The 14,800-nt window shown below is 41.5% G+C and overlaps 2 protein-coding genes across 12 annotated transcripts in view; one reads left to right on the top strand and one right to left on the bottom strand.

The window, feature by feature from the left end:
- ARF4 (ARF GTPase 4) overlaps positions 1 to 1,291 on the top strand; it is a 25,123-nt gene extending 23,832 nt beyond the window's left edge. Inside the window, 1 exon segment of the mRNA NM_001195582.1 lies at positions 700 to 1,291. Coding sequence (NP_001182511.1) covers positions 700 to 786 — 87 coding nt within the window. The 3' untranslated portion in view covers positions 787 to 1,291.
- The window catches only part of PDE12 (phosphodiesterase 12), a 25,636-nt gene extending 10,836 nt beyond the window's left edge, over positions 1 to 14,800 (bottom strand). For 3 of the 11 annotated variants that reach the window (XM_077990495.1, XM_077990500.1, XM_077990497.1), the window contains exons 1-2: positions 13,363 to 14,800; positions 10,991 to 11,069 (exon numbers count right to left, since the gene is read on the bottom strand). In XM_077990495.1, coding sequence (XP_077846621.1) covers positions 10,991 to 11,069; positions 13,363 to 14,670 — 1,387 coding nt within the window. In that variant the 5' untranslated portion in view covers positions 14,671 to 14,800. Of the gene's footprint in view, positions 1 to 886; positions 2,270 to 4,708; positions 5,683 to 10,188; positions 10,817 to 10,990; positions 11,070 to 13,362 lie in introns of those variants that run through there. The other 8 variants (XR_013413377.1, XM_077990499.1, XM_077990493.1 and 5 more) reach the window with 6 other exon arrangements.

Raw genomic sequence — 14,800 nt, 5'->3', positions numbered from 1 at the left:
CTTTTTGGAATGCATGAGACTAAAGATAGTGAAATTATCTGAAAAGCCTGCCTTTAAAATATCAACAAACCCTACTCTTTCAAAAATTGCCTTTTTGAGTTTAGTTTTATGGGAAACGAGAGTTATAAAAACCAGATGGATAGTTTATTAGTTACTAATTTCCCCATGATTTCTCTTTTCAGATTAAGTGGTAGAAAGTTTACTAAAAGGGAACCAAAAACTAGTACTGAAAAAAAACCTGAATGACTGAGGGGGGAAAATCTGGTCTAAATATAATGAATAGGTAGAAGTAGCTTGATTGATTGATTGATTGAGACGGAGTCTCACTCTGTCGCCCAGGCTAGAGTGCAGTGGCACAACCTCAGCTCACTGCAACCTCCAGAATAGGTAGAAGCAGCTTTATTTTTTAAAAAATAATCTAAAAAGGTAGAGACAAGGTCTCACTATGTTGCCCAGGCTGGTCTCGAACTATAAGCTCGAGGATCACTAGCTCAAGTGATCCTCCCATCTCCGCCTCCCAAAGTGCTGGGATTTATAGGTGCGAGCCACCACACCCAGCCATAAGTAGCTTTAAATATGGTAGAGTTTTGTGAGAAGCAAGAGGTGTGAGAAGACTCTTAAGTTTGATTAAGACAGTTTAAACACTGGTGTTATATATTAACTTTGTTAATGAAGTATTTTCTTGTCTTTTCTTTACAGTGGTATGTTCAAGCCACTTGTGCAACACAAGGAACTGGTCTGTATGAAGGACTTGACTGGCTGTCAAATGAGCTTTCAAAACGTTAAATGAAACTGGATATCTAACCAAGGACATGTTTGATAAAATTGGCCTAGGCTTGTTACAACAAAATTAGTTTGTATCTTGGTTATTAAACAGTATCTGGGACTCGTTTGGGCAGAATATTATTTTGTTGCCAATTATTGTTTACCAAGTATAATGTTGCTATTTAGCAATTGTGCTTGGTTTTAAAGAAATTCTCCTTGGGAAAAAAGTATCCTTTTTAAATTTTACTTCCCATAAGTGTAAATGCCTGGACATAGCTATTGTGAAACCTTTAAATAAATTGGTTTGAGTGCTTTTTAAGCCCCAGATAAATAATGTTTTAAAGTTATCCCCTTGCTACTTTACTGATACCTTTATCATTCCTGAGACAGTCTGCTAATTTAAAAATGTAGCATTCCATTTGTATTTATTTCTCTCTCTTGCCAAAAAGATTTTCTAATACTGCTTGTACCAGCCACAGAAAGATCCAAAACACTACTCAGCTCTCTTGCACTGAGGAAATTTTTTCCCCCTACATTGACTCCTGGCCTACATCAGCTAAACTTATACCTTGGTGGGGTTTGGATTTGATAGCTAATTAGTTCTGTGCTGGCTGCAAAGAATTGAGATTTAGATGGTTTTAAATACTCAGCAGATTGTCTTCCTTTATATTGTGTCTTTTTTATGTTGCATGTTGCTTTTGTTATCAGCCTGATTTTTTGCTCAGTATATGAGAGTTCTGCTGATGTTTTGTTTATTGAGCAGACATACCTTCATTAAGAGTTTTTGGAAAACTCATCAAATTTGATGAATACATTTTCTGCATAACCCATTTGGAATTATTCCTAATAAAATGATAAAATACGTAATTGTGTTTGTTCTTTTTGAGTCTTGAAGGTATTTGAAATGTATTTTCTATTTAGCAAACTGCTTGCATATTTTATGTACTGTGAACAGTAATACAGATCCCACTGGTAGGTTACTAATTGTATAAAGTGGAGATATGGGTTGTTTTCATGTGTATAACAGCATGGGGAACACTATTAAAAACTTAGAAGTCAGATCAAGAGTAAAAGGAGGGACTGGCATAGTGGCTCACGCCTGTAATCCTAGCACTTTGGGAGGTTGAGGCAGAAGGGTCACTTGAGACCAGGAGTTGAGAAAAGCTTTGGCAATGTAGTAAGACCCTGTTTCCCCTGTTTCTACTTAAAAAACTAAAAACAAAACAGGCCGGGCGCAGTGGCTCAAGCCTGTAATCCCAGCACTTTGGGAGGCCGAGACGGGCGGATCACGAGGTCAGGAGATCGAGACCATCCTGGCTAACACAGTGAAACCCGTCTCTACTAAAAAATACAAAAAACTAGCTGGGCGAGGTGGCGGGCGCCTGTAGTCCCAGCTACTCGGGAGGCTGAGGCGGGAGAATGGCGTAGACCCGGGAGGCGGAGCTTGCAGTGAGCTGAGATCCGGCCACTGCACTCCAGCCTGGGCGGCAGAGCGAGACTCCGTCTCAAAAAAAAAAAAAAAAAAAAAAAGAAAGTGACTTCTAACTTGTTATTGAAAATAATTGCTTTACTTTTTTTTTTTTTTTTTTTTTTTGAGATGGAGTCTCACTCTATCACCCAGGCTGGAGTGCAATGGTGTGATCTCGGCTCACTGCAACCTCCGCCTCCCGGGTTCATGTGATTCTCCTGCTTCAGCCTCCTGGGTAGCTGGGATTACAGGTACAAACCACCATGTCCAGCTAATTTTTGGTATTTTTAGTAGAGACGGGGTTTCACCATGTTGGCCAGGCTAATCTTGAACTCCTGACCTCAGGTAGGATTACAGGTGTGAGCCACCACATCCAGCCAAGTGCTTTTCAATGGAGAAAAACTGGAGAGAAAACAAGTGCTTGTACCTTCTGGTAGCTTGTACTTCTGGATGTTTCAATAATGTAAATATTGGTTATCAGCTTTGGTAGAATTAGTATGAAAACTAGATTGAATAACAATAGTCTGTAAGTTCATTACCTGAGGATCCAACAGGGAAAATATATTTCTACTAATATATACATGTGACCTTGCATTCATGGGCCACTATTGGAAGGCTGCTTGGCTGCTGCTGTTTCTTACTATGCTACTTTTAGAGGACTATCCCTTTATCTTAAACGGTTAAATTCTAATAAGATTGTGAGAAATGAATAGCAAAAGTGCTTATCTAGACACAGGCAAAGAAAAATTAAGGTAGCTCTACTATTGGATCCCTGCCAGTATGGCTTCATGTGTTAGAGGGCAGCGGAGTTAGGTTCCTTCCTGACCTTGTCAGTCATTTTTCTATATTGTTCAAATGATACGTTTTCATTTTTTTTTTTTTTTTTTTGACACGGAGTCGTGCTCTGTCACCCAGGCTGGAGTGCAGTGGCACGATCTCAGCTCACTGCAACCTCTGCCTCCGGATTAGCTGGGACTACAGGCGTGTACCACCACAGCCAGCTATTGTTTTTGTATTTTTAGTAGAGATGGGGGTTCACCATGTGGCCAGGCTCGTTTCAAACTCCTGACCTCAAGTGATCTGCCCGCCTTGGCCTCCCAAAGTGCTAGGATTACAGGCATGAGCCACTGTGCCCGGCCACATTTTCAATTTTATTGGGCATGTAAGTACTTGGTGTTGGACAGCTTACCCCTGCTTTCTGGGAACTCACCAGATTTTGGTCACAGTGTTTTTTTTTTTTTTAGGCTGGGAACTAAAGGGATGTATGAAGCACAGACTAAGAAAGATTTGCCTCCTGGATGGCCCTGAAAAGGCAAGGGATGATGGATTATTATGTATTTTTTAAGGAGGGGTGGCTAAACAACAAATAACATTTTAAAGTGGGCAAAGTATTTCAAAAGACATTTCTCCAGAGAGATATATAGATGGCCAACGAGCACAGGAAAAGATGCTTAACATCATTAACCATCATGGAAATGCAAATCAAAACCACAGTAAGATGCCACTTGACATTAGGATGCCTATAATCAAAAAGATTTATAAAGTGTTGATGAGGATGGAGGGAAATTGGAACCCTCATATTGCTGATGGGAACGCAAAATAGTGCAACTGCTTTCAGTAATAGTTTGGCAGTTCCTCAAAAGGTTATCATAGGACCCAACAATTCCACTCCTTCTGTGTGCCCAAGAGAAACAAAAACACATATTCACTCAAAAACTTGTAAACAAATGTTTATGGCAGCATTATTCATAGAAGCCAGGAAGTGGAAGCAATTCAAATGTCTGTCAACTAATGAATGGACAAATGTGGTATGCCCATAAGATGGAACATTCATCATAAAAACAAACTCCTGAACCTTAAAAACATCCTACATAAGAGGCCAGTCACAAAAGACTACATAAATTATATGATTCAATTTATATGAAATATCCAGAATAGGCAAATCCACAGAAACAGCTTAAGTTGCTGCCAGGAGCTAGGGGGAATAGGGAGTGACTGCCAAGTGAGTATGCAGCTTCTTTTGGGAGCCAGTCCTTGTCAACTGAGTTGATATGCAGTGACAAAAAGCTCTTAAGGAGAATGGGATTATGTGACATGAGCCACTGCGCTGGCCTGATTCCATTATTTATAATAGAATTATTAAAAATTCTACAGCTTGGACAGAAATACCCTTTCTTGGTTTAAGATACCCAAAACATTATACTTAACCCAGCTTTTCTGAGGAAGGCCACTGTTTATTTCTAACTGATTTTATCTTTGGATGTACCATTTTTCCAAACTATTCCACAGGGGATATAAGAATTATATGCAATAAATCCTTTTATTATTTTATTGTATTTTATTTTTTTGAGACAGAGTCCCGCTTTGTTGCCAGGCTGGAGTGCAGTGGCACAATCTTGGCTCACTGCAACCTCTGCAAGCGATTCTCCTGCCTCAGCCTCCCCAAGTAGCTGGGACTACAGGTGCGCACCACCATGCCCAGCTAATTTTTGTATTTTTAGTAGAGATGGGGTTTCACCATGTTGGCCAGGATGGTCTCGATCTGACCTCGTGATCCACCCACCTCAGCCTCTCAGAGTGCTGGGATTACAGGCATGAGCCACCACACCCAGCACAATAAATCCTTTTAAAAGTGTGTATATCACATCTTAGAATAACTGAGGGAGTACAATTGGAATGTTTGTAACACAAATAAATGCTTGATGTGATGGATACTCAATTTACTCTATCAAAAGAAATATGTCCCACATAAATATATGCATCTACTATGTGCCCATGTTTTTAAAAATTGCTAAATATGTTCTTTTCTGGAGAAAAAATTTGTTTTTAATTATTTTAGAAAAGGGCTAAGTGTGGTGGCTCACACCTATAGTCCCAGTACTTTGGGAGGCTGAAGCAGGAGAGTCATTTGAGCCCAGGAGTTTAAGACCAGTCTGGGCAACATAGAGAGACGCCCATCTCTACAAACAATTTAAAAAATTAGCCAGGCATGGTGGCATGCACCTGTAGTCTCAGTTATTCAGGAGGCTGAGGTGGGAGGATCACTTAAGCCCTGGAGTTTGACGCTGCAGTGAGCTATGATCATGCCACTGTGTTCCAGCCTGGGCAACAGGCTTTAATAAGACTCTGTCTTATTAAAAAATATATATATATGTGCTGACTGGGTGGGGTGGCTCATGTCTGTAATATCAGCACTTTGGGAGGCCGAGGTGGGTGGATTGCTTGAACTCAGAAGTTCAAGACCAGCCTGGGCAACATGGTGAAACCATTTTTTTTTTTTTTGTCTGCAAAATATACAAAAATTAGCCAGGTGTTGTGGTGCGTACCTGTAGTCCCAGCTATTTGGGGAGGCCATGGTGGGAGGATTGCATAAGGCCAGGAGGTGGAGGTTGCAGTGATCCGTGATGGCACCACTGCCCTCCAGCCTGGGTGACAAAGCCAGACCCTGTCTCAAAAAAGAAAAGAAAAAAAAAATGTTTATATTATCCAGTATAAGAAAGCCAACTAAATAAAGCCTATCCAATTCCCCTACTGAACCATCCTCAATATATAAGGAACACAAATGGTATGAAACTAGCACAAATGCAACCTAGGAATACTTCAATACACTAAAAAAAAAAGTACGTCAACACTTCATGATGACATCATTAAAGTGAATTACTGGGCAAAATGGACTGTTACATAAATGCTTTGACATACAATCAATACATAAATTGGACAGAAGATGGAGATGAATAATTCAGTTTTCTGTGAAATTTTGGAAGGAAATTTTAAATTATGAATAAAAATCTAACACTGACAATATGAACATGTATTTTTGACAACCCAGAGTTTACTAGCATAGCAGATAAGTGAACAGATTTAGTATGTTTAAGATTATTTTGCCATTTATATATAAAATTAAAATTTAGACCGGGTACCATGGCTCATGCCTGTAATCCCAGCACTTTGAGAGGCTGAGGCAGGCAGATCACCTGAGGTTAGGAGTTCAAGACCAGCCTGGCCAATATTGTGAAACCCTGTCTCTACTAAAAATACAAAAATTACAAGCAGTACTGTATGGTTATTTTGAAGTTAGTGCTAAGAAAAAAAAAATCAAGTTAATACAGCTCTAGTATTTTCAACATTTAAAAAAGTACTTTAGCATAAAGTGAGAACACAGAACTTATATATTACCCATGTCAGTTAGAGCTGTTAAAAATTGTCCTCCCTACCCCCTACAAAATGAAATCTAGAGTGGTTTTTTGGAGACAGGGTCTTGCTCTGTCACCCAGGCTGGAGTGCAGTGGCACCTTGATCATAGCTCACTGCAGGCTTGACCTCATGGGCTCAAGTGATCCTCTGGCCTCAGCCTCCTGAATAGCTGGGACTACAGGCATGTACCACCATGCCTGGCTAACTTCAGTTTTTGCAGATATAGGGTCTCACAATGTTGTCAAGGCTTGTCTTGAACTCCTCAGCTCAAGTGATCCTCCTGCCTCAGCCTCCCAAAATGTTGGGATTACAGTCATGAGCCACTATGCCTGTCCCTCTATACAGTGTTGCCTTCCCATACTATATTAAAGCAAATTATTAAAATTCTCAAAACATTGAAATAGTTTTTATTGGTGTTTAGAAAATTCATTTTCAGGGCAGGGGGAGGGATAGCATTAGGAGAAATACCTAATGTAAATGACGAGTTAATGCATGCAGCAAACCAACATGGCACATGTATACCTATGTAATAATCCTGCACATTGGGCACATGTACCCTAGAACTTAAAGTATCATTTAAAAAAAAAAAAAAGAAAGAAAATTAGTTTTCAGGTATGAAAGGTTGGGCTTGTAATTTCAACTACTTGGGAGGCTGAGGCAGGAGGATCACTTGAGCCCAAGAGTTTGAGGCTGTAGTAAGTTATGACTGCACCCCTGCACTCCAGCCTGGGTAACAGTAAGACTCTATTTCTTAAAAAAATTATGCTGAGAATATTTTCTGAGGTGTCACATGGGTCTTGTGATAAACTAATAATGCAAACTTTTATTTTTCATTATATATAAATATTGGATTTATCCCAACCAAACTAGTTTGCAGGGAACCCTCTGCCTTTATTTCACGGCTGGAGAATGACATACAAAAGATGCCAATTTCTACCGTAAGAACTTTCCACAGTAGCGTTCTTTGGACCTTCTCTCCCTTGTGTTAGGCTCCTCAGAAATCTATCTCAGACTGAAACTAGCACATTCTGATGGGATCATAGCTTAGTACTCAGAAAAGTCACCACTCAGTGAAATTCTTGAAATTTTGAAACAACTGATTTTAGCATTCAGAATTTCAAAAAGAACATACAGCCAGAAACGATTGTTCACTAATGAATTATGATTATTGGCAGACACATGTGCTGTAGCGGCAACTGTGTAAGAGTTCATTTTAACAGAATAATATGTTCTGAAATACTCTTTTATAATCAATATAAAATTTTAGAATGTTAATTCCTATAGCAAGAACTTGTGACATTATAAAATGTGGTTTACCATAGAAAGTCACTAGATTTCCCATGTTTTCTTAAAATTAAATGTACTAAAAAATCCAAATGTAATAGAAAAATGCAATCACACAGGTGCTTTAAACATATTTCTGAATAACACTGCCTTCTAACTCGTGAGTACAAAGAAATGTGTATGCTATTTATACATTTTCTTAGTGTTCTCTACCTTTGGACTCCAATCATTTTAACCTATCTGTATATTGGAGATTTGATCAGAGTGTATGGCACTTCACAATAACATTCCATGTCCTAATAATCTGAAATGCCTGTATACAATCTGAGTATATTGTTTAGTCAGAAAATATCAAAATTAAGGATATAGGACATGGAATGTCTGTTAAGTGCTGAGTTTTCTGACTACAGTTTAATCTAGCCAGTGCTAATGTGGAACCTGTATGCTTTTTTCATGGGCATGTTTGAATTTTTTCTTTCAAAATGTATCTCAACTTTTTGATGTCACACTTTGTTTTCTCCCAAGTCACTCTAAGGGTTCTATCAACATCTTTGTTTGAAAGCAGACCAAAAATGTATTTTTAAAATGAAAAAAAAATTCACAAGAGAATCAAGTTTTGGTTTTAATCTATTATTTACATATTTGTAAACTGCTGTTAAAATGCTATCAAAAATGTTATTTAGGAAGGCACAATTTGGTAGCATCAATTTTTTATTTATAGTTTTTTCTAAACAAGATCCCAAGAAACTTCCACTTTAATTTTTCCCTTGGAGTACTTAAAGTACTTCAAGGTTCAATGTCAAGTGCAGATAAAACCCCGTCATTTTCAAACTTACTAAGAGTTAACAATACATTTGATAGTGAGCAGAATATGAAAGTACAGATATTACCAAAAGAGGAAAATTTTATGATACTGGGTTCAGAGATTAAAGAATTTGAAACAAGGGCTTTCATGACTGGGGAAAATCAAAGCTTTTCTTGAAGGGGTGGTCTTTTAATACTCGAGCTATTAATTAAATGCAGAAATGAGATAACATAGTTATCCTGAACATCAAAAAAGCAACAGCTAATACAGCTAATGCATTATAAATAATGTGTTTGATAATTGGATTAGTAAAGCCTGGTTACCACTCTAGGCTAGACACTAATCAGTATAACCATTTGTAGTTTCTAATTTTAAAAAGTTTGGCTTCATATTTAAATTTCCTTTTACTATATATATATTACATATATACACACTGTTGTCTGTAACTCAAACTATAATGCTTGTCTATAAAAAGAATAGGTTTTTTATTTCAGAGATGCTTAAAAGTCCCACTACTCACCCTTTTTCTTGTTTATAAAAACCAACAATTTTGAAATTACTTCTAGCGTAGAAATGCTCAATGATTCACCCAAAATTTCAAGCCCATATCAGTAGGTAGTTTCTCATAAATGAATATATTGTGCTGTATTTTCTAATATCATATGGTCAAATACCCTGTTCATTTATGAATATTTTTCATGGGCAAGAGTAACTAAAGACAATAGGATCAAGTTGGATATGTTGCTACTGACTTTGAATACTAAATTGTGCTTGCATCCTAAAAATTAAAATGAGCTGCAGTAAGAATTAGAATATAAACTGTGTTCATTTGTTCCATACACTAAAAACTAAAATCCTAAAAATAAGAATGAAAATACCTTACTTGTTCATTGAGAAATGAAAGATGAGAAGCAATAACAATTGGTGACGATTTATTTTTATCTTTTGTTAAAGCTCTGAAATTGTAGTAAATCACTAACGAAATTGAGGTAGAGGTAGACCCTAATGTTACTCCTTCCATGTGTCAAGTCTCTCCACCTTAGGTCTCTAAGGTCACCTATAACTTAAGTCTCTCACCCTTAACTTACATACATTTTCCCTCTTAGTACATAAGCATGATTCATTTTGGAATGTGTTGTCATGAAAGAAAAATTAAGATCATTCAAATGGTACTTTAAAAATTCTGAACTACTAGCTAAAAAAATTCTCTTATAAAAATATACACAAGGGCCAGGCTCGGTGGCTCACGCCTGTAATCCCAACACTTTGGGAGGCCGGGACGGGTGGATCACCTGAGGTCAGGAGTTCGAGACCAGCCTGGCCAACGTGGCGAAACCCCATCTCTACTAAAAATACAAAAATTAGCCAGATGTGTTGGCGCATGCCTGTAATCCCAGCTACTTGGGCGGCTGAGGCAGGAGAATCGCTTGAACCCAGGGGGCGGAGGTTGCAGTGAGCCGAGATCACGCCATTGCACTCCAATCTGGACAACAAGAGCAAAACTCTGTCTCAAAAAAAAAAAACAAAAAACAAAAAACAAAACCAAACAAAAAACCACGATAATTCAATCTTCTTTTTCTGAGAGTCTTAAATTGGAGAAAAATAATATAATTTTCTATCTTGCTAGTAATAAATATATTTGTTTCTCCTCCAAGTGTAGAGGAAAACGAGGAAAGAGAAGCTGTATGATGCAAACATTATCAACAGTTTCATTAATGAAGACATCGGGAACATAACTAGGAGGGTTGAACATTTTACCATTCCTCTTTGAAGGTTACATATAAGCTTTGATTCATATTAAATTTTCTGCTAAAATAACTACTTCCTTTTCAGACTTCAATTCCATTAAACACACATCTATTTCCATTTTAAATCACATACAAGTGCTATGTGATCAGAGGGATGGGAAACACTAGGTAAGGCCTGGTGGGTGGTAACTTCTTCATGACTAGGTAATGGAATCACCTGTTCAACCTCTAAAGCATTTAAGTCAATGAAAATGTAATCTAGACATCCATGAAAGCCACCAACATAATTTGTGTAAGCAGGTTCACCACAAGCACTTTTCAGCTTGAAGAAATGCGTAAGAGACATGTTGCATCTTTCCTCCTCCCCATTGGAAGCCCAGTCTTCATGATCCTCTGGAATGCTGCCATTGATGACAAAATGATACATTCCTGTTGATGGTGTACTATTAAAGTCCCCACAAAATATAACTGGTATGCCAGGATACAGATCACATGAAACATGTCTAATGTGAGCCAAGGCTACTGCCATTTGAATGAGGCGAATATACCCACCTATGAATATAAAAAACATTAATGTAAGTATTTTTTAAAGTTGTCTTTAAGTTAAAACGGAAAAACTACACAAATTACAATTTCTGGGTGACATTCAAGATATATATTTGTGTAAAACAGCTTTAAACAACCTTAAGCGCGTTTAAGTCACTTGTGATACCAAATAAAACCTACCTTTAGGATGCCAGTAAAGATGGGTATTAGCAACACATATCCTTTTAGAAGAGTCCTTTGTAGACTGAAGAACTGAAACCTAAAATAAACGGAAAGTGCCAAGAGTTCAGTTGGCATTTGCAAATCTCCTGAATGTTTTTGTTCGTTTGGTTGGTTTTTTTTTTTTTTTTTTTGAGATGGAGTCTCACTCTGTCAACCAGGCTGGAGTGCAGTGGTGTGATCTCGGCTCACTGCAACCTTCGCCTTCCGGGTTCAAGCGATTCCCCTGCCTCAGCCTCCCGAGTAGCTGGGACTACAGGCGCCTGCCACCGCGCCTGGCTAATTGTTTTGTATTTTTAGTAGTGACGGGGTTTCACCGTGTTAGCCAGGATGATCTCGATCTCCTGACCTCGTGATCCGCCTGCCTTGGCCTCCCAAAGTGCTGGGATTACAGGCATAAGCCACCACGCCCCACCTGTTTTTATCTAAGACTATATGGCGAACTAACGTTTTCTTCCATCTCCTTCCCGTGATTAACTAGGACTGCAATCATGAAATCCGACTTGTTATTTAAGTTTCAGGATCTACATGACTAGGTTCAGTGTAACATGTTTTAATAATAGTCCAATATAGGCCGGGCGCGGTGGCTCACGCCTGTAATCCCAGCACTTTGGGAGGCTGAGGCGGGCGGATCACGAGGTCAGGAGATCGAGACCATCCTGGCTACCATGGTGAAACCCCAAACCCCGTCTCTATAAAAAAAATTAGCCGGGCGTGGTGGCAGTCCCCTGTAGTCCCAGCTACCCGGGAGGCTGAGGCAGGAGAATCGCTTGAACCCGGGAGGGAGAAGTTGCAGTGAGCCGAGATCGCGCCACCGTACTCCAGCCTAGGTGACAAAAACTCTGTCTCAAAATAGTAATAATAATAATAATAGTCCAATATATAAAGCTAGTAATATAAACAATACATTTTACATGACAACACTTTGACTGGAGAAAGTGTTTTCAAGCGTAAGCACAGGCTTTGGAGTCAGGCAGACCTGCGTTTGAATACTCATTTTACCATTTATAGCAATGTGACCTGCGTTTGAATACTCATTTTACCATTTATAGCAATGTGACCTGCAGAAAGATGCTTTTCTAGCCACTTTCTTTTTCTTTTTTTTTTTTTTTGCGACGGAGTCTCGCTCTGTCTCCCAGGCTGGAGTGCAGTGGCCAGATCTCAGCTCATTGCAGGCTCCGCCTCCGGGGTTTACGCCATTCTCCTGCCTCAGCCTCCCGAGTAGCTGGGACTATAGGCGCTCGCCACCTCGCCCGGCTAGTTTTTTGTATTTTTTAGTAGAGACGGGGTTTCACCGTGTTAGCCAGGATGGTCTCGATTTCCTGACCTCGTGATCCGCCCGTCTCGGCCTCCCAAAGTGCTGGGATTACAGGCTTGAGCCCCCGCGCCCGGCTCTAGCCACTTTCGTACTGGTAATCACTGACAATACCATCCACCTCATGGACTGTTGTGTGAAGTCAATTAAATGATCTTATATGGTGCATGAAACACCTTAGGTGCTCAAAAAATGGTAGATGCTCTTCTTGCTATGAACAAAATCAATTACTTAAAAACTTTAACACACAAATGACATCTATAAAATGGGAACAGGTGAATTACTGTGAAGATTCAATGAGCCTATGATTTAAAAACTAGTTTATATTTATGGAGCACTTCAAAACACACCACGCTCTTAAATTTTAAGTACTTTAAAATGTGCCAGAACAGTGCTTGGCAAGTAGTAAAAAAACATTAGCTACTATTGTTCTTGCATTTAGCATGTGTCCCTCTCGCTAGATTGTAAGCACTGTAAAAGTCCCTGCTTGTCTTGTTCAAGGCAACCTGCAGTGTGGCAAGCACACGAGAGGTGTTCAAAAAATATCTGCTGAGGCCGGGCGTGGTGGCTCACGCCTGTAATCCCAGCACTTTGGGAGGCCGAGGTGGGCGGATCACAAGGTCAGGAGATCGAGACCATGGTGAAACCCCGTCTCTACTAAAAATAGAAAAAATTAGCCGGGCGCAGGGGCGGGCGCCTGTAGTCCCAGCTACTCGGGAGGCTGAGGCAGGAGAATGGCGTGAACCCGGGAGGCGGAGCTTGCAGTGAGCCGAGATTGCGCCACTGCACTCCAGCCTGGGCGACAGAGCGAGACTCCGTCTCAAAAAAAAAAAAAAAAAAAAAAAAAAAATCTGCTGAATGAATGAAGAGTAAACTTTGTGCTAAAGATACCAGGGCAAACACACCTTTCAACAGTATCTGGATACTTTCGTCGCAGTTTTAACCCCCACCTCATTCCTCGCCTTCCTGGCCCCTAAAAGTGGGACAGTATGTGAAGAGATGGGCGGAGCTACTTTACCTGAAGAACAGAAGATCTCTGGAGCACCTTCTCCTGCGCTGATGGGTACAAAACTAGTTTCTCCAGCAGTTCTTTGTGAAGTGGGTCGGATTCGAGGGCTTCGTAGAATGAAATGTCATGCTGGCTAAGAAGGCTGAATTTAGACTTTCGGTAGAAAGTGGCCAGGCCTTCGTGCTGCTTGATTCGAAACACCCCCTCGAGCCCAAAGGCCTCTAGGGCGGGTACCAAGCTGTCAGAAAACACTGCGCGGTCAACCTCCTGCAAACAGATGACATCGGCGTTGTAGCCGGTAAGTTCCTTCTGGATAAGGTTCTGGCGGTAGTCGAGCTCCAGGGCGTAGGGGGCACAGTATGGGTACAGGACCGTTCGCGAGAACTCAGTCTGCGCGTACGTGTCTGCCAGGATGTTGTAAGAGACAGTGCGGATGAGAGCGTCCTCCGTCACCTTCTTCGTGTAGAGATGCCGGTGGTCAAAAGTGCAGGTGCCAGGACCAGCCTCTACCACACACACACTTTCCAACTCCCGGCTGGGCCCAAAGCGCTGCCCATCGCCTGGGGTGCAATGAAGCTTGAGCCTTAGCCCGATGTCGGCATTGGACGGGGTGTAGACACGCTCCTCCACCTCAGTCTCAGTCCAAGAAGAAGAAGGTGAGGAGGAAGACAATGACGACGGGACACCGACCTCGGGCTCCGCCGCTCCGGGCTTGGCTTCCTTATACCAGCGGAAAAGGGAGCTGGCGGGATCCCCAAATTCAAGGCTGAGTTTGGGGCACACAGGGAACCCGGCCATGATGTAGCGCGGCAACTGCAGTTCCGTGAAGGCGGGCGGGTTGCGCTCCACCTTGTACTTAACATCGCCGATCTGCAGCACCGCACCGTCTTGCCAGGCATCCACGTTGAGCACGTCCTCAGCCACTGCCTCTTCCCGGTAGTACAGCTTTACCACGGGCTCGCAGGCCACAGCCGGCTCAGGCCCCGGCCCTGAACAGGCCGCACCGCCGCTCGCATTTGGCCGGCTCTTCCTGCTCTTCTTGGCGGCGGCCGCCTTAGCGTGACCCTTTAGGGCATTGGTAGCGATGCGGCTGAGGACTCGACCCAGCGGCTCGCTCTGGTCGCGCTGCATGTTCTTGTGGCTGCCATCAGCCAAAGCGAATGACAGGCTCAGTTTGGGTTCCGAGGGTACACAGCGCACTACAGCGCGCTCCATCGCTCCCGCCGCTGTCTGGCTCTGCGCTTCAGCCGGGCTCAGCTTCTCCAGCGCCGTCCGGATCACCCGAAGCGCGGCGCGGGCGCCTGGGAGCCTCCACATGAACCTGGTGGCCTAGCGGTCGACGAGACCCGCGGCCGATCAGCGGCCTACTGTCAGGTGGAGCTGAGGAGCAGAGGCCGCCGGCTTTGACTCATTCAGACCTCGCGACTTCCGGCTAGCGAACAGAGAG

Source organism: Macaca mulatta, chromosome 2 (genome assembly GCF_049350105.2).
Source record: "Macaca mulatta isolate MMU2019108-1 chromosome 2, T2T-MMU8v2.0, whole genome shotgun sequence".
Lineage (NCBI taxonomy): Eukaryota > Metazoa > Chordata > Mammalia > Primates > Cercopithecidae > Macaca > Macaca mulatta.
Note: the sequence above shows the minus strand (reverse complement) of the source record. Positions and strands in the feature narration are given on the sequence as shown.